The sequence below is a fragment of the Gavialis gangeticus genome, unplaced genomic scaffold, assembly GCF_001723915.1.
Source record: "Gavialis gangeticus isolate Ggan-Ray unplaced genomic scaffold, GavGan_comp1, whole genome shotgun sequence".
Taxonomy (NCBI): domain Eukaryota; kingdom Metazoa; phylum Chordata; order Crocodylia; family Gavialidae; genus Gavialis; species Gavialis gangeticus.
The window spans coordinates 3,089,451-3,110,076 of NW_017729017.1; the positions used below are offsets into that span (position 1 = coordinate 3,089,451).

Here is a 20,626-nt window from a genome sequence, read left to right on the forward strand (position 1 = left end):
GACTGGTGGGGGGTTCAAAAATACAAGAAAATAAAAGCTTTCAGTTGGGTCCTGTTTGCAAGAGTGATAGGCAGAGGCTAGGAAGTTTCTCACTTTACCACAGATCCACCCATTTTGTGCTAGGAATTCAGCGCACACAGTGTATGTTGTTAGGCTCCCTAGTATAGTCCACATAGTAGACCATAATGGTTCTCCCTTCTTTCACCAATCATTCAGTGGATTTCAATGAAGATGAATTTATATTTGCCTAGACAACTGTTGGGGCTCTGAGCCCTTTGGATGTCTGGGCTGGAAAGATGGCCTTGTTTCACTGTTCGATGGGAACTGGTTGCTGTGAAGATTGATTAGTTTCTATTGGTATAGCATGCTGTATTTAGTTTACTATGGTAAGTTTTATAGCATTTAATCATGCTATAAAACACCTGCAGTTCTCTATCCCATATCACTCAAAAGCTTTTGCACTTCTCCCACCCATTCCAGTCAGAAGCATGCACACATACAGAAATTAGGTCCTTTTTTTAAATTTAGGTGTGTGATGTTGAGGAGAGGAGGTTTACTTTTTCCCCATTCTTACAACTTACAACCACCTTGTAATACCTTCTTTGTGAACAAGGACGTATAATGGGAAAATGCTGTCTTAACTAAAGTGTCATTTGCAGTCATTTACAGTTGTACTTTAATATTATTATCATCATCATTACCTATGTTTCTTCCATCCAAGTAAACACAATAAACTTTTGCACCCTTGAGGCTATACATCTGCTGTTACCAAAAATTAAATCTTTCTGCTTTGAAGAGAGTGGGGGGAACTGAGAGAGAGGAGAAAATTCTCCACTGTGAATTTGACTGAAATCTCAAAAATCAATGATTCTCTACTGTTTTTATTACTATTATTCGCACTCAGTTTAGTAGCACTAATCTTAACTCCTCACTGTATTTACTTTCATCTACCCACTAATTCTACCTGTGCACTTGATAATCCCTTATAGATTCCCACATTTCTCTTCCCTACACCTTCCTTTGGGTACTACTGTTCTTATAATGTGTTGCTGGTTGCTTCTTCTTTCTCCAAAATTAAAACGTGTCTCAAAGGTTTTGCTTCTTGGGAATGGGCTAGTCCAGTGTGGGCCATTTTTGGCATGTGTGCCACAAACTAGCTCCACTCCCCCATCCTCTGCCACCATCCTCCCTGAGTGCCTATTTAATCCCTTTCCCTTGCCCAATCTACCAGTTTGCTTTCTGCTTCCTGTCTTATCTGCTGCTCTACTTTCTGCCCCCTGGCCCAACTCCCACTGAGATGCCTGCTCCCTTCACATGCCCCATCTGCCATGTACCGCAGAGGCTGACCAGGCCACTTGGGGTACACATGCCTTAGGTTGCCCAGCTCTGAACCAGTTTTTCATTTTTAGCTTTTCCTTTTAGTGAAATTAGGGCAAATGGAGATTATATTCCTCAGTAGACAGGGACAAAAATTACTTTGGATGATGTATCATGTTTGTTGGGTTTTTTGGTACCAAAAGAATGGTTCTACCCATCCTTGTACAACCGTCTTTTCCATGTATAATTACTCATCTATGCCTTTATGATTGCATTGCATCCACCCTATTCAAAATAAATGTGTAAATATCAGTAGCCTTTTCTTAACTCCCTATACTTGATCACCATTTTTCTAAGGGTGTCTTTCATGTGCATCATTATCTTCATGGAAGGTACTTTTTTACTTGAATCTCCTTGTTTCTAAATTGTATTTCTGTCCTTAAATCCTCCAGCTTGAAAGATGGAGTTGATGTCTTTTCAAACAAAAAATATTTCCACTTCTTGCATGGGTGGTCACCATACAGCTATTCTTGCACCTAACTTATGCTCCTCTCTTTCTGTGACCTGCTTGGGTTTTTTCTAGCAATCTTTGAAAGCCTGCTTGGCATGAGGAAATTGGCACAGGATTTCAGTCCAGTTATCTGTGTTCAGGGCCCTTCTTTTGTATGTTTGTGTGGCCCAAGGCAGGGTCTCTTCATGCTCTCAGCTTTATTTCTGTAAAATAGAGATAAAATAATTGCTTCATTATGTTGCATGGATCCTCTGAGGTTAATGTATATAGAAACAACATTTTCAACACAAAAAGTCAAGGTCATAATTCCTCTCAATGCTAGGGGCCCATAAGGCTAGTGTAGCCTTAATAGTTTCTGTAACCAATGGCATACAAAAGAACAATGTAGCCTTTGATTCCCAAGACTGAATGACCAAGTATGCATTTGCAGCCAAGTCAACTCACACCTCTGGAATACTAACATGACACCTTAACAGCTCTACCACTGTGCAGTATGAATGTATCAAGTGCAAAATATTAATCCTTACTAGGATTTGGGTCATTTTATTTGTTTTTCAGATTCCCAAAATCCATCTAAGTTGTTGCACACATGTTTCCAGGATTTTTAGCAACAGTTCACACTGGGGTCCTCTGCATTATATAAAAATGTTTAAAATCTTTTCTTATGGAACATTCTATTATAAAGAGCTGAACTGTCCAGTTACTGTAGGTTGCCACAGAAACTATTTCAGCTCACAGAAATCAAGAGAAATCCTCTGAAAGATTTAACGTAGTGGAATACACAGTGCAGTTTAGATATAATAGAACTCATTTTGGATTTTAAAGTTCCTATTCCCAAGAAATGGATTGTTAACTTGGCAGTCATTGCAGTGCCAGATTTGTTCATAGTCTGAAGAGAGGAGGAGTGAGATAGCAAGTTGAAAGCTCTGGAGAGCTGTAGAAGTCTAACATTCTGGCACAATTTAAAACTAGTTTTCTACTAGTTGCACTTTACAGAAGCAGTCTGGGATTTTGTTCTATATAAATTGCAGTCACAATGCCAAGATAGATGGCTAAAAACCTTTAGCACATGTGAGTATGTTGCTAATGAGAGTACCAGTAGATTACTCTGGTGGGTTGATGAGGTTAGCAGCTTGGGAAAAGAACACCTTTCCTTGATCCTATGTTCTTTGTATCTCTGCAGCGTGGCATAAATTGTATCCTATCTTATTAATGAGCTCCTTGCAGAATCCTCTGTAATAAATTGCTTTGTGTGTCTTTGTCACACCCAATGTATCTGCGCTCACTTTTCTGGACTTTTAATGATTGATTTCAATTGGTTATGGTGTACTCTCAGTATCCGAGTAAAAATTGTCCCTTAACACCCTTCCTTTAACTTTAACCCATAACACCCCTACCAAGGTGAAGCAGATATAGACAGAAATTGGATGCAGAAGAAATGGCAAGAGTAAGACAAAACAAAACAAATGAGCAAAGAGGATGTCATAGAATTGATGCAACGGAAAGGCAAAGAGTTCACAGAGACAATAGAAGACACGCTGAAAGAGTAGGTAACAACAGATTCACTGAAGATGAGAATGAGGAATATAGTTGTGGATTGATGAACATGGTGTGCCAATTTTGTAACTCTTAAACTTGCCAGCTGAAAGACCATCAGATGGTCAATTCTGGAGTTGTTGTCATAAAGGTAGAATGATTCTGCCTCCAAGAAGACTGTTTCCAGAGTATTTGCAGGATTTGATGATGAATCAAAACAATGAGCATTACCAGAACTTTAAAACACACATTTGATCATATAACAGTGCATTGTCTGTTGACCAAAGATTATTGTGACAATATGTATGTTTCACAAACAGTGTAGAGGATTGAATCCAAACACACTGTTCATGAAAAATCATTAATGTCTGAAGAAATATCCAAAGGAGTTTACAAGAGGAGACACTTGGAAATGTTGATGGATATCCATTGTATAGACCAGGCAGAATATCTCAAGCAGGTAATGACACGGTGGATAACAGAAATGTGGTGCCCTATAAAAAGTAACCTATTTTTGCCAGTCATTTTTTATGGGTGTTTACATTGCATCTCTTCTGCGACTTTCTCTTTGGTCATTTATTTCATTTTGTCTCACTCTTGCCTTTCTTTTTGCATTCAATTGCAGTCTATTCTCCACTTCACCTTGGTAAGGGTGTTATGAGTTTAAGTTAAAGTAAGGGTGTTAAGGGAGGAACAATTTTTGCTTAGATACTGAGAGTACACCATAACTAATTGAAATCAATCCATGAAAGTCCAGAAAAGTGAGAGCACGTGGTTTTTTGAGCGTGACAGACAGAATCACAAAGACACAAATGAAGCAAATTATTATAGAGGATGAGGTTTAGGAATTTCTAATATTGTCAAATGATCAATTCCTAGGTAGTATTAGCTGAGACAATTTACAAGTGATAGGATCAGTAGTCTAAAGGAGTTGCTGGCCTTTGCCAAGATTTGTAGATCTAGCTACATAGGAGCTACTAGTGAATCAGTCACCGTGGTCTCTAAGTGTCAGGATGGATAAGAAGCCTTTATTTCCCTGTATAAAACTGTAGTAGGTTATAATGTGAAGTGACATATCTAATAAAAGTGCACTTACTCCTAACTGGTAAAATTATGGGAATGTATGTGGTAGCCATCAACCTGCCAATGTCAGACATATACAGCGAATTAGTGGTGAGGATTACACTGTGTTCCAACTTTTTTTTTTAATGCAGTCAAGTAAAAATGTAATAAATGCAGCCTCTCACCCTGAAGGATCTTATGAAAAATTGCTTCTTCTGTCTCTCCTGAATTGACCAGTGGGGCTAAATGCAACCAGTCAAATAACTAGGCAAAACAGCAGGAGGCTCCAAGTTTGTGACCTCCATCACTGGGGAGTAGCCTTGGCTGGGTGTTGAAGTTTAGATTACCAGGATGAAAACCTATCACAATATTTGAGGAGACTTAAAAGCTGGAAAAATCATTGTAGCCAACTTCAGATGGTTTGTGGTTGTGAAGTTTTTGCTGACACCACTGCAGCTTCATAGATGCTGTTGTAATATGAATAAAGGCCAATAAAGAGAGCTTTTGCATTTCAAATTACATATTATACTGCTAAAGTATGAACCCTCAAAAGCAAGAAAACTGTGTGGTTACTATACATTCTGTTTGTCAGAGTATCAAGATTGTCTGGTAGTTAGTTGTACTACTGGATTTTAATAAGAAAAGTTCACAGCTGGAGATGGCAGAAATAAAATGGCAAATTATATCCCTTCTATTGTGTATATTTTATTTAATTTTCACACTGAAGAATTCCAAAGTACTTTATGGCTAAATATACATAGATATTAATTTGCAGACTCATCAACTCTGAACTGAATGGAGCAACTCTTGAAAAACACACAGAACAATTGTATTACAGTTCAGGGCAGCAAATTGCAAAAGTTGTAGTGGCTTCGGCTAGTTTTATTCCAGGAGCTAAACTGGGGACCTCATCTTAGGGAAAAGTCCAATAAAATCTTTATACTAATGGTGAGGTCTTGAGTTTTCATTCTTATCTGAAATATGAGCAACATAGCATCATGTTCTCTGTCCTCATACTGGACTCAAAATGAAGAATGCCATCTTCTGAATGTCCTAAACTAAGAATACTTTTTAAACATATCGTATGGCATAATTAAAGTGCCAGAACAGTATATAAATGCACTATTAATGACTGATTTAATTATACATGTTATATATGCTTTATAAAGTTTTGCAAGTATGTCTAGAAGATCCTCTAAAGGCTGTCACACAACTTCAAAGGTACTTCAGAATCACGCTTCATGTCATGAGTGATTCTCTAGCAGATGGCATTGTGTGCCATATCAAATCACGTAATGCACATGTTCCGTTCAAAAACCTGCTAAATATGTAGATATTGTGTACTAGGAGTGTGTGAAATGGGCCATATTCAATTCAGATTCAGATCCGGCCTGAATCGGTGGACAGTGATTCAATTCGTTGATTCAGCCAAATCTGAAGATTCGATGCCGATTCAGAGATCAGCAATTTGGCCATGGACACAGCTTTAAATGTTTTTTCTAAATACCTCAAGGTACCAGACATGGCTTGTGAATGCTGAGATGCTGGGGTGGATGGAGTGTCCCACAGGAGTGCACAGGGGACAGGCCCCCACATGCTTGGCAGGCAAACCCAGTAGTGGACCAGAAGTACTTTCAGGTGTACCGCCGAGCACACAGAGGACCCCCCACTCACACTCCCCTGGCTTGGCAATCAGCTTTGGTGGGACCCCAGGTACCCCCCCCAGACCAGGAGGCACCAGTTGCCAAGCTGGGAAGTGGAGAGAGGGTCCCCTGCACGCTCTGAGGTGAACCCAGAAGTGGACCGGAAGTGCTTCTGGTCCACTTCTGGGTCCACCACAGAGCGTGCTGGGGACCACCCCCGCCCACTACGCCCCCATGGGATGCGCCATCTGCCCCACCATCTCAGAGTTCATGAGCTGCCTGGTACCTTGAGGTATGTAGAAAAAGCATTTAAAGCTGTGTTTATTAGGGCTGTGTGAAATTTCACTGGCTGTTTTGTTTCGACACTGTTTCAACTCTTTTTGAGCTCAAAACAGTGAAATTGAAATGAAACAAAGGCCTTGAAAACAACCTCAAAACAAAATGAGGCTGGTCAGAACATTTCAGAAGTTTCAAAACGTTTCCAGTTTCGAAGCAATCAGCAGCCAGGTGGTGGGAGACAGGAGAGAACCAGGGCTGTGCTCCTGGCAGCTCTGCAGCCCCATGTGGCTCAGCTGGGCAGGGAGCGCAGCCCTGGCTTTCCCCGCCTCCCATGGCTGGGCTGCCTCCCATGGCTGGGAAGCCGATCGCAGTGTAGTGGAAGGGAACTGAGCTCGATCTCTCAGTTCCCCTCACCAGTGCTATGACCAGGCTGGGGAAGGCAACTCAGTCCAGTTGAGCTGAGTTCCTCTCCCCAGTGTTACGATCGGGGTGGAGAAAGGAACTCGGCCCAGCTGAGCTGAGTTCCCCTTCCCAGCACTGCAGTCGTAGCCCAAACATAGTGCTGGGGAGGGGAACTCAGGTCAGCTTGGCTCAGTTCCCTTCCCCGGCCCAATCGATCTCAGCGCTGGGGAGGGGAACTGAGTGATCGGGCTCAATTCTCTTCCCCAGTTCCCCAGTCCCATGCAGCAGCACCCAGTTTCCCTCCCTCATCTGGCAGGCAGATTGGGGGCCCGCAACCCTGGGAGGACTGGAACAATCCCCGCAGCCTTCCTGGGGTTGTGGTCCTCTGATCTGTCTGCCAAATGAGAGAGGCTGTTTTGAGCTTCCCCATTATAGCCTGTGGGTGAAATGTTGAAACAGCGTCACTGTTTCAATTAAACAAAATGGAACGGTGGTTTCAAATTGAAACGAAACCTTGTTTCATTGAAACTTCGAAAAACAAGTCGAAATGGAGTGGTGCCATTTCGTACAGCCCTATAGTCTATGTCCGAATCATCGAATTTCTCCAAATCAATTCAGAGCATTTTGATTTGCTTTGGAGATGTTAAAGGGTCTCCTGATTCAATTCAGATTCAGAGATTCAGCTGCCGAATTGGGCCAAATCTCCACCAAAATGAATCAGCAACAGAAGCTTTGCACAGCCCTATTATGCACATTTATTTTAAGGCATGCAAGGGTTTTGAATTTCTTATGCAATATAATAAGGCATCTTGAACAAAAAGTCACCATTGTGCCATGGTAGCATGGAAGATGTTATAGGGGAGAATACTATACTTCATTCCTGACCTTCAAAACATTGTCAGCTTCTCCTGTAGCGGGTTTCATATGAACTATCTCCAGGTATCAGACATTTCATACAAGTAAGACAGGCTAGGGATGAGTTTAAGTGAGAGCCTTCATTTAAAGAGACTATTTGATTTGCATGGACCAGAAATGATTCCACAACAAATCCTGGGTTTTAAGCACCCAGAAATTGTGAAGTGTGTTGTCTGGCTGATTTGGGCTTCATACCAGATTTTGTGTATCTAATCCATTAAGGTGGAAATTGAAAGTGTATGTGTCTTTTGGTATTTTTTGGAAGCCAGTGCCTCCTTTTAATGTACTTGTCATTGCCTCATGTTTTCCTGTCATCAGCTGATGAGAACAAAACAGATTCTTAGGGCAGTACACCCTGGATGATTTTAGAACCAAATCCTCATTGCGTTGAAGAGCATTACCCAAGCCAGAGTTGGGGAGGGAGGGTTTATATCCTCTACATTCATATATTTAAATTAGGCAAATATATTCATGGTGACTTTTTTGCAGGTACAGACCTTTTAAAGCACATTGCAAACTCACACATTGACAGAAAAATAACCTATGGTATGCCCTATTGCCTCAGTAAAAGTTGATTTGCTCAGACTCTCTCTCTACAAACCTCTTAGTGAATAGCAATTTGGGGCAATTTTTCCTGAAGATCAGCAAACTCAAGCTTTTGCCAAAGAAATCAGCAAAACAAACCTCAAGGGTCTTGTGGTGCAATATTGCTTTGTTCTCAATCCTGCATGTCCTTTCTCTACGAGTGTTCAAATTTAGAATCTACAAGCATGAAGATCCAGCTGGTGGGGCACAGGATTACGTTCTGATCTCAATTATGCCAGTACAGATTTAAGTAACTCTAGTCAGTAGAGTGATTTCAGCAGTCACTAAATAAATATAGCCGTGGTATAACAGCAGTCAGCATTTGTCTCAGTCTCTAGGGTAGACAAGATTCAACCTCGCTTGGGCTTTTTAGGTCATACTCAGTATTTTGAGCTGTATCTGGAAGGGTATTCATACCATAAGTACTGAAGCATATGGAACACAGGTGTGCAATGGGCTCCAATATGCTCCTCCATCTAAATAAGTAGTCACATTCTGAAAGATCCTTAGTTGTTGAAAGGGAGAAAGAACCTTGAAGTCAGAGCTTGACAAGTAAATGAAAAAAGAAATGTTTTGCAAACCCCAAGTGTATAAATCTTTTTGATACTTAAGTGCCTATGTGATACGCTTTGGTTGAGATAAAAATCACGTCTTTTGCAAAAGTCAGAGCAGAACTTGTCCATGGCTCAAAGTAGACAATGTGGAGGTGTGTTTTTTGGGTTGGGTTAATGATTGTAGCAAAGTGAAATTGGCAGTGCATGTTTACAAAATCCAGAACAATGGTATAGTTTATTTTCCAATTTCAGAAAGGAAAAATGTTACTACAATACTATTATGGAGATATTTCACTGCAAACCTTCTGCAGTTCAATGCTTCAGTGACTAAGAACTGCTGTTAAACTACATGGGATGAAAATTCCAATTAACTCTCCTGCTTCTGGGCATAAGATGACAGTCATCTGAAGAAAAAATTTCCCCTGTCTGGTGTAACATTGTACAACTAGTCAGACAAAAAGACTTATAACTTTCTCTGAAATATTTGGTAATAACTAATATTGGCACAATTTCAGGCTTGATCAACAATTGGTCTGTTGGAGTTTGATTATATGGGTTTCCTCCTTTTTCACCCATGTATGGGTTTTTAATCCATTTGATTATATGGCTTTTTGATTTTATGGGGTTTTTTAACTGGGTTTTAAAACAATCATTAAAACCTGTTTATTATGAGATTTTTTTCAATACACTTCCCCTTTATTTTTTTCCTTTCTCCTTCCAACTTTAAGGAGCTTCCACCCAGAATTCCAATGCAGTGGAGCCAGAAAAGCAAGTTGACAGCACAGTGAAAATGGCTGGAGTTATAGCTGGGCTTCTGATGTTTGTTATTATCCTCTTGGGAGCAATGCTCACTATCAAAAGAAGGTAAGTCTCTGCTTTGCTTCATTTTTGACCTACTGGTTAAGATAACTTTCACTTCACTCAATTTTTTACCTTGGTTAAATAAAATACTGCAGTTGTGTTCATGGAGGAGGAAGAAGACCACTGTTGTGGTCCCTACCTCAAAGAATTTGAACTATAAATAGAAGACAATTGATGGCTGAAAGATAGAGATGGAAAAGAACAGGAGACAGTATGGGTCAGCATAATAGGCAATGATCCTGGCCCACCAAGTCTAGCAGTTTTCAAGGTTTTTTTGCATAACCATCACAGAGAAGGAGGGTTCTAACAGATCATCATGAAGTAGCATTGCAAATATATACATGAAGTTCTTCCCAAACATGGTGGGGGCAGCATGGGAGAAAATTTCAGGTATTTTGTGCAAGCATTGAGAAGCTGGACAAGAGATACAAATAAATGAAATGCAAAATGATAAGGGATTGGGTGAGAGCTTTAACTGTGTGGATGGATAAGGAAGGCCATATTTTAAGGGTGTTATGCAAAAAGAATCAGCAAGCATCTAGTTACAGTCAGAACGTATGGAGACGTATGAGTCAAAGATGTCACCTAAGCTACAGGCTTGGGTGACAGGTAGGATGGTACTGTAACCCCCAGTGATCAAGAGAAGAGTAGCGAAGTGATTGGGGCGGAGGAAATGTATCTGTGTGTTTTAGCTGTGTTGACCGTGACCTGATAACTAGACATCCACAAGGAGATACTGAAGAGAGAAATCAAGGTTTTAGCTTAGACGATCTATAACTAGGAACCTAAGCTGCAGTGGAAGCATGCTACTCAGTGGCTCCTTTAGCTTTGCTTTGTTGATGCACCCTCTCCCCCCCACCCCAGTAAGGAGAAAGAGACCCGGGAAATTATTTTGTGGGACCCCAGCAGAAAGGTGGAGATGGGGAGATGAGACTCATCCTATTAAGCTCTTAAAGCAGAGTTCTTAGGTTAGCTATGAAAATGTAGATGACCACATGAATGAAAGACTTCTAGTTAGAACGTTCTTTTTCCCAGGTGGGGGTGCACGGGAACACTAGGGCATAGAACATGGACGTAGAACTTCAGGCTTTGTCTACCGTTTCTCAGCGTCATAACATAACTTTGCACAAGTCACTTCTCCCACTGGGTAAAAAGCAGGGTAGGGGGATGGGTAACATTGCCTCAGAGAGGTGTTGAGGCTGTTTGTAAAGCACTTTCAGATCCTGAAATGAATGACACTAAATAGGCACAAATGGTATTATTAAAACAGGATTTGAGCTGTTTTCCAGTGTAGAATTTCTTTCTGTTTTGCACATTTCTTAAACTTGCCTTTATTTCACAACTGTCCTTTTTTGTGCACTTGGTAAGAGGAGAGATGTGATGTAGATGCATGCAGTATTCCCATGCAATTATCAAATACATGGCTATGAAATGCAAAAGAGATCTCAGACAAAAGTCATCTACATTTGTCTTCTTTTTTTTAGATAAAAAGATGCTAGAATGGCTTGTTCCAGGAGGATTATTAATTCTCCAACTTGCGTGGGCATGCATACAAATGGCCCTTTCTCTAAAGCATGGGTGTCAAAGATCTGCCCTGCAGAGCCCTATCATCCAGACCCACAGACAGCATGCGGGGTGCACCAGATGACCCTGTGTGCCACACAGTCCCACTTAAGCCATTCTGGTACTGCACCGTATGCAGCACAAATTCCAGCATACATTGGCTCCATGCCAGATCCAGTGGCCTATATCCTGGAACGGCTGTTGCATGCAATACAACCGTGGAACAGCAGAGCAGCCACTGCCTGCAGTGCAGCCCTGCAGCCCCTGACTGGCCACTGCATGTAGCATAGCTCCCGCAACTCTGGAGCTACTGCCATGTGTGTCCCAGATTATGAGTGGCTGGAGCAGGACACATGCTGGATCCAGCAGGTGGGGCCTGTCTGTGGGTTTGATCAGGCCCTGATCCGGATCTGATCAATGGGCCAGATGAGTTTGACAACCCTGCTCTAAAGCATCTGTTCAGCTGGACAGAGGGTTGGGTTTTGCTGTGGATAGAAGTTTTTCTGAGAGTTCTAGTTTATGCTTGACTGAAACATTATGAAGCCATTGCTGGTGCACATCGAAGCAAAGTTTTCCAGTAGTTCATTTGTATGGCTGTATGCTTTCTTTGTGAACCATCGACATTCAGCCTTCAAAATAGAACAAAGCTTGCATCTGGCTTCCCTTTCATCATTTTAAAAGCCCTGTTTTTACTATAGAGAAAGAGAGATGATAGTAATAGTTTAGTACCAGGGAGATAGTTTGTGTTTATTTTTACCAGTCAATTTTCTGATGCTAAACCTAAGTTTCAATATTATTATGGCACGATGAAATCTGAGCTGTCTTACCCATCACAGTATTAATTAGACAGGACACAATCCTATTCAACCCGCTAGGCATTGAAGTAGCATTTAGACATCCAAATATCTAAGTGAAATCCAGCTTAAGTCCCTGAAAAGTTGTTGTCACAAAGGTGAGAGGGTCTTCCTCCTCCTTGCTGCATTTTATGATTTAGTATTAAGGGTAAATTGAAGTAAAAGTGTTAATATTTTTCCAGGGTATTAAGCAAACTGGATTAGGATTCCACTTTGACAGATGCTGGTTAGATGTCTAACAAGTGAAATAAGATCTAACTGGTTGTACTTACATAAGTAAGTAGTTGCATACATGAATAACAAATAGTCATGTGAGATGGGTTTGCAGGATCAAGCACATATTCCTAGAAATTAATAAACACTTACTTCTAGCTCTCTTGCCACTGCTCCAAATCCATGTTACGAAATATTTTAGATAAGGGCACTGCTGACTATGCCTGCTAAAATACATGTTCATCTACTATATTCATTTGCATCTCAAATAAATTTATATTTTGATTTTCAGTTAATTATATAGACAATGAATACTCTCAGCTCCCATTGACTTGAATGGATATTGTGGATGTTCTGCGTTTTACAGCTACTGTTCTTGAATTCTAATTGTACACAAATATTTGAAGTTTTGTGGGGAAAAATGGAATTGTGTGTGTGTTGTAGTCATGTTTATTGCACCCTTGTTTAATATTCCACCTAAATGCTACATCTATTTCCAGCATCCAGGAGCTTTCAAGTCATATGCAGAAAACATGAGATGTCTTTAGTGAAAAATAGAAAAAAAATTCATGAAAAGAAATTGAGCTGGATCTTATTCTAGGTCTTATTTTAGTTTTTTATTCCATTCCCCATCTCTTCTGAGTCCCACATGTGCCCTTAAATGGTGTTTTTATTATCAGATTCAAAGGCAAGGTTTTAAGGACATGGTTGATATAAAGCAATCATGATATATAGAATAATGCCACACCTTCCCCAGGCCTTTGAGTATTGACCACATTTTTCATTACTCTTGCCCCATGTTATAGTATAGTTATAACTCAAATATCTGTGAAGAAAAGAAACAATAACTTTCTGATTGTGATCATAAGCCCATTATTGGTGATAATTTTCCTGTGACTTAGAATGTAAAATAGTCAGTTGCTAGAGTCAGAGATTTTTTGAGAAAGTAATTTGCTTTAAATTGTCAGGACATACACTTTTCTGTAAATGTTAATGCTCTACTTTGGACCTGAAACCACAAACTGGCAAAGTGTATATGAGCACTTATTTTGTTAGTGTGTACACACATAAATGCTTCAATCATAGTCCCTGGAGATCATAAAAGCATAGGACTCATCTTAGTGTATGGGTATCTGTAATACATATTGAAGTTCAGGTCCCAGTTTTTTCCTGTTGTAGACTGTGTATTAATTTCAGTATTTCTAGTACATGCTGCAGAATTCCTGTGTATAGGTTTACATAGAAATTAAATAGATTAAATAGAGTCTCCCATTCTTAATCATTTAGTCTCTTTGTTTTAGTCCAGTTTGGGGGTCTTACTGGAATATATTTATTTGCTAATAGTCCCTTTTCTCTTCCATCAAATTTCTCTGTAAAACCCATTTCTCTGACATGAATTATGCCCATGCTTTTTGTTCTGTACATCTTAAAAAAACACCAGGGCAGGATTCATGCTTACTGCTTAACTAGCCTGTTGCTCTTTCTCAATCTCCCAGTAACACAGTTTGAAAGTAAGATCACAGAGGATCCAAATGAACAGAATTACAGGTAAGTAATTTGCTTCTCTGAAGATGCTGAGTCAGATCTTCATAATTCAGTTTGACTCCACTAATCTCATTGAGTGAAATGGAGCAGTGGCATAACGAGGTCAGGGTGAGCAGTAGGGGTGTGCGAAATGGGCCGTACTCAGTTTGGATTTGGATTCGGCCCGAATCAGGGACAGTGATTCAGTTAGTTGATTCGGATCACTGTCCCTGATTCAGCTCATCTGAATCTGAAGATTTGATGCTGATTTGGAGAATCAGCGATTCAGCCATAGATACAGCTTTAAATGTTTTGTCTACATACCTCAAGGTACTAGGAGGCTTGTGAATATTGTGATGCTGGGGCAGATGCAGTGTTTCACAGGAGTATGGGGGTGGGAGGTGGGGCTCTGCATGCTCGGCAGCAAACCTTGAAGTGGACTAGAAGTACTTCCGGTCCACTTCTGGGTCCACCACCGAGCACGTGGCCAGGTGGGACCCCGGGTGCCTCCCCAGACCCAGGAGGCACCAGTCACTGAGCTGAATGCTTCTGGTCCACTTCCAGGTCTGCTGCCAAGCATGCTGGGGAGCACACCCCTCCCCTCTTCCCCCCCCCCCACTCCTGTGGGACAATGCATCCACCCCAGCATTGCAGCATTCACAAGCCACATGGTACCTTGAGATATGTAGAAAAAACATTTAAAGTTGTGTCTGTCTGAATCATTGCATCTTTCCAAATCTCACTGAATCAATTTGGAGGGTTCCAATTTGATTCAGAGAAATTAATGGGTTTCCTGATTCAATTCAGATTCAGAGATTCAGCCACTGAATCGAGCCAAATCTCCACCAAATCGAATCAGTGACCGAAACTTTGCGCAGCCATAGTGAGCAGGGCAGTGCCCCCAGGTGTTGACTTGGGGGATGGGGGTGGGAGCACAAAAAAAGGAGTTGCTAGTGACAGCCATACAATTACAGTTGCAGTGACAACCAGAAACCACGTCTGCCCCCTGCACTCCAGCTTCCGGGCTGCATCCTTATGCTGCTGAAGGGGAGCTATATTTATCTATATCAGGAAAAAAGAGTGGTATATTTACCTTGTCCTGTAAAGGATCTACATAATCCTCACTCTTGTAATGGAAGTTCGAAGTCCATCAGAAATGCCAGGTCACTAGTGGACAAAATCCTGTATAATGTCTTCAGAGGAACAGAGAGAAGTAACTATTTGTGTTTGAGAAAGTGTTTAACTTTTGGGAGCTGAATCTGTGTGTCCTGGCTACACTATATGAACAAACATTATCTAGTGGCCAGGTGAAACCCAAGGGCTCTCTATAGTATTAAGAAGTCATTTACATGGTATGTGTAGACAACACAGGGTTTTTCCTCTTTTTTTTTCTTTTGGCTCCCTTTGGGTTCACATGGGTGCATAGGGATATTCAGGTCCAAACCAAGCCTATGTCTTTGTTAGATTTTTGTGGTACTTCATCTCTCATAACTGATAAAATTCTTGCAAGATGGATCATTCTCATTTGTTCCCCACCATTTTATGCTGAAGTCTTGCAAAAGCGCTAATTGTACACAACTTAAGGTATATAGATAAATATAACAATTGCATCAGCGTCAAAGGATACTAATATAAGGTCATATAAGCTATTATAATGAAACTTATATGTATGTGATTTTGTAACAACAAAAATGTAGCATTGCCCTGTAATTTTAAACCTTGTTTAAACCTTGTTTCAATCAGGGTCAAAGTTAGAGTGATGTAATTAACTTGTATCATTAAAGAAGTAGGCAGACATTAAAGATCATAACAGGTAATCTCTGATCCCAAGCAGCAGTTACCTCTCCACTTTTAAAGTGGTTAAAAGGCATGTTTGTCCATAGTCTTAGTTCCAGATGTAAAAAATATAAGTATAGTTCAGGATCAGGATCTTAGAATATGAAGATTATGGAAATTTAGTGGGTGGGGGGGTAAGAAATATGATGTTTGTTTCGTAGAATCTGTTCTCAAGCATTTGAACATTGCATTTCTTTCTATATCTTCAATATCCATTTTTCCCTTCTTTACTATGTGTGGGAAAAATCACTGTGGTTTGTACCCCTTTGTCTATAGCCTTGGTTATGTTATATCAACAACAACGTTGAGTCATATTGGAGTACAACTGGCTACTTTCCTGGAAAATCTTTTCCACTTTAGAGGCAGGGACACTGTATGATGATGTTCTGGAAGCTTACTTCATCCACCACTCCTTGCACAACTTGATATTAATCTGTATGTATACTTATTGAACCGATTCTGGGCTACTATGGAATGGACCAGACAAGCATGATTGAGGGAGTGGGGAGAGGGAATGGTATATGTTCAGTTGTCCTTTAGAGATGAAAATGAGCCTACAAAACCCATTCGTTGCATGCAAAGGTGTATTGGGACCAGATCTTAAAATGGGAAATGCTGTCTTGGGCCATGGATTGATTTAGACTTCTTGAGATTTGTGGTTTTAGAACGCCCACAGTACAGATTAATACATCATTTCACAGCAAATTTACTTTCTTGTTGTACAAGCAAAAACACAAGCAATTTAACCTCTTTGATTTCAAGCTCACTTAGAAAAAAGAATCATCTTTTAGCCAACAGAGGCACTAGTATAAGATAGTCTTGTCTTTCAAGGCAGTGATGCAGAAAGGAAGTAATTTAATTAGACAAACTTGAGGCAGTACCTTCAGATGAAGCTGGAAGATATCACAGTGACATCTGCTTGTGGCCCAGAGCAGTATACCTAATCAGTAATAGACACAATGCATTTGATTTTCCTGAATGAAGCATTTTGCTTAATCAGTGCAGAGACAGAAAGAAGGAGAGAGAAAAGAAGAAGGCAATATAACCAAGATTAAGAATGGCAAATAATCCAAGATTGCTTTTGGATTATGTAAGCCAGAGGGTCCCCTGAAACCTTATGTGAAAAGTTAGACAAAGACCTAATCTTTAGTTGATTTTAGCCATCTTCAAATCCTTCTAGTCCTTTTTTTGAAGCTTCCAAACTGGACTATCTGATTTAATTAAATTGACTTTTTTAAGGTTTAATACATGTACCTAGCCACCCAGCAGTTTTTTACAGTGAGGAAATTAATGACCGTTAACATATATTAGCTAAAAGGTATTAATTTAACCCAAGAGCTGACAATGATCAGATAATGTATTTGTAAATATGACTGTTTTCTATGTACTTCAAATCATAATAAATAAAATGTCACTCACTTTCTCAGTGCTGACAAATCTCCAGTGAGACAGGTTCCCAATTTCAAAGCTCCAACATAGTATGTAGACATCAAGGACTTTGTCAATACTCTGCAGATGGTAGATTGTTCATTTGTTGAATTAGTTGAATATTTTCAGATATAAAGAATAATAAATTATACAGCTAGTTAGTAATTCTTGTTGAAGCCCAAATAGACATTTGTATAATTTTTGGTTGAGCAAATATGATTTAACTGTTTGGACTCCATAAGTATTTGGATTGTCATCAGTCCTTTTTTATCTGAACAGTTTAACTGTTGTGACTTACATGCCTCTAGAGAGTCAAGAATTTGATGTTTTTCTGAGTTATAAGTTTGAGAAAACTGAGCCTCTAGTGACCCCTTTAAGTATACAACTGAATAAATAGGATCAGACAGTCTGTTACTGGTCTACTGTAAATAAGTTCCTCAAATTGCTGGTGCTAGCAAAAAAGGAGATGGGGGGTATATAAGGTCTAGGATTATATTCTTCTAAGAAAATTAGCTCCTTTTTTCTGGATTAGTGTCTGAACATTAAACTAATTAAATAAAACCCAGCTGTCTATTACAAAGTGGCAGATGCTTGTGTTGTAGGAAGGAGGTGCTCTACAGGGATTTGTATATTCACTGGGGAAACTCCTGTTTGTCCTGTTTATACCATTGTTTATGAAAGACGTTCTGCCTATGTGATAGATGGGGCTTTTGCTGCATCGCGTATTATTGTTTGTGTGACACTTCCCATTAAAAACTCCGTTTTCAGTTACTTTATAACTTTGCCAAACTAACCATTTGGGCTTGATTTTGTTGCATATCAACAGCTTCCCTCAGGCTTGGTTTGGAGAGTGGGGTGAAGTTTTGTTTTGTTTTCTTTAATCTTCTTTTTAGAGCATCCAAGCCAAAATGCTTTAGGTTTTTTTCCAAAACAAAGCCAAGAAAAATTCTTAATTTTCTTACTAATAAAAAATTCTGGCAGCATTTTTTTATATTTTTTTTAAAGCTGTATTATCTATATTACACTCTGCAGAAAAGGACCTAGGGGTTACAGTGGACAATAAGCTGAATATGAACCAACAATGCACCCTTGTTGCCAAGAAGTCTAATGGTATACTGGGCTGCATTAATAGGAGTGTTGCCAGCAGACTGAGGGAAGTGATTATGCCTGTCTATTCAGCAGTAGTGAGGCCACATCTGGAGTACTGTGTTCAGTTTTGGGGCCCTCACTACAGTAAGGATACGGACAAATTGGAGGGAGTCCAGCCAGCAGAGGGCAATGAAAATGGTTAGGGGCCTGGGGTACATGACTTAGGAAGAGAAGCTAAGGGAACTGGGCTTATTGGGCACTTTTACACATGCTCTGGGAGTGGGGAGGGGACAGTGCTTTAATTAGAGCTGCTCTGAGAGTTGTTCTAATTATAGCACCACAGTGTTTCATGTATCAGCATCCCTGCACTTAAAAATGGTGGAGGGGGGGCTTGAACTAAAGCTCATTCAATGAGCTTTAGTTCAAGCACCCCTGCCACCATTTTTAATTGCTGGAATGCTGATACATGAGACATGGGAGACTGCTGAAGGACAGTAATTACCACGCTCGAGTATCAAGTCTGCTGCAATGCACTGTAATTACAGCACGTTGGTGCAGCCTCCATGCTTGTCTACAGGCATCCATTTAGTCTGCAGAATAGAAGACTGAGAGGGGATTTAATAGCAGCCTACAACTACCTGAAGGGTGGTTGCAAAGAGCATGGAGCTACACTGTTCTCAGTGGTGGCAGATAACAGAACAAGGAGCAATGGTCTCAAGTTGTAGCAGGGGAAGTTTAGGTTAGATATTAGGAAAAACTTTCTCACTAGGAGGGTGGTACAGCACTGGAACAGGTTACCCAGAGAGGCTGTGGAATCTCCATGCTTGGAGGTTTGTAAGACTGGGCTAGACAAAGCCCTGGCTGGGATGATCTAGTTGGGGACGGTCCTGCTTTGAGCAGGGAGGTTGGACTAGATGACCTCCGTTCCAACCCTAATTTTCTATGCAAATATATTCTCCAATTCAGCAAAGGACTACGTTACAGAACAAGTTATGTTCACATTCATTTGAAATATGCTTCAGCTCTGCACCTGAAAACTCAGAAGAATTTGGGTACCCTGAGCATGCTGAAGTCTGTGGGGAGTGGGTAGATCTCTGTAGCTGATGTTCTGGGCTGCTGTAGGTTATTGTAGAACAGTACCAGAACTGAAACAGGGAGACTTGATGCTCTAAAGATTATGTCTCACTTCCAAGCTCTCACCCCAAGCAGCAAGGAAGAGAAAACTCCTTGATCTGCATGGAAAGAGAAAAATACATCGACATGATAAGGCAGGGTAATTAAAGGCCCTGAGAATTAAGACAGGTCCACAGCCAGGTCTTGTGAAAGCTGTTGGTTTGGTCCACAGACTCTGCCTTGCATGCCACATCACATCCGTAGACTGACCAAGTACACTGGATTAGGCCCATGGGGCCAGATAGCTTGAGCACCAAAGAATTAGATGGGACAAGACAAGTAATCTGAGAAAGTGACTGTGGACTGGGAACAGCCTGTGGAGAAAGAATCGGGGTAATATTATTATTTGAGGTTCATTCTACTTGTATTGATACTTACATGGTTCCCTATCTCTACAGGGTTAGAAAGGAAGATGGATGAGCTTCACTGGCTCTAAGAGATTTGCCATTCATGTGTATGATTATCTCTTTGAATGTATTTATACCCAGATGGGTGGCTATAGATGTATCCAGACTCAAAAAAACACTGATAATGGGGGAACTACCTGCTTTTATTTATCTAAGTTTTACTAATAAAAATGCCTAGACAAGTCAAAGGTTTTAAATAGGTGTCTCATTTGAGTCAGACCTTCTTATTCTAGGATTTAGCCATGATCAAAACTGGCACAGTTCAGTCATTTATACATGTTGTCCTTTCAACTTCCATTGCTACTCCTTTGCCAGTTGGTAGTAAGTGAGAGCCCAAAGCTTGGCCAGCTTGGCCCTGGAACAACCCACAGTGCCCCTGCAGAAGTCCATGGTCATGTTCTGGGAAAAAGCACCAGCACATTTTATCCTGCATACTTTGGGGCCTTGAAGCAGGCAATGGACTTGTACATCTGTAGGATCTAAGGACAAAAGGCTTTCTCCTAGGACAAATACAATGTGTCTTTACAGAAAAAGAGACTAATTAGAATTTGGTCCTAACAACTTCCCCTTCCCTCTTTTGAGTCAGATGCTATTTAATAGGAAGGCCAAGGCGGACATTGAGCTCGGATTAGCGTCCAAGATTAAAGACAACAAAAAGTCCTTTTTCAAATATATTGGGAGGAAGAAGAAGGCGCCGGGTAATCTGGGACCCCTGCAGGATATGCTGGGCAATCTGGTGGTTGCGTCAGAGGAGAAAGCGAACCTCTTTAACCAATTCTTCACCTCCGTTTTCTTGTGCAGGGACCGGGACTTCCCTGCTGTGATAGAAGCCGGACTTGAGGGGATCGCCTTCAGACCTCAGGTTGGGGAGGAC

General features: G+C 40.6%; 1 protein-coding gene and 1 long non-coding RNA gene across 2 annotated transcripts in view; one reads left to right on the plus strand and one right to left on the minus strand.

Annotated features, from left to right (window-relative positions):
- LOC109294600 overlaps window positions 1-3,198 on the minus strand; it is a 5,559-nt gene extending 2,361 nt beyond the window's left edge. The window contains exon 1 of the long non-coding RNA XR_002096578.1: window positions 3,096-3,198. This is a non-coding gene — a long non-coding RNA (uncharacterized LOC109294600). The remainder of the gene's footprint in view (window positions 1-3,095) is intronic.
- Window positions 1-20,626, plus strand: part of PTPRT (protein tyrosine phosphatase, receptor type T) — a 1,137,038-nt gene that overhangs the window by 988,185 nt on the left and 128,227 nt on the right. The window contains exon 14 of the mRNA XM_019513020.1: window positions 9,533-9,668. Coding sequence (XP_019368565.1) covers window positions 9,533-9,668 — 136 coding nt within the window. The remainder of the gene's footprint in view (window positions 1-9,532; window positions 9,669-20,626) is intronic.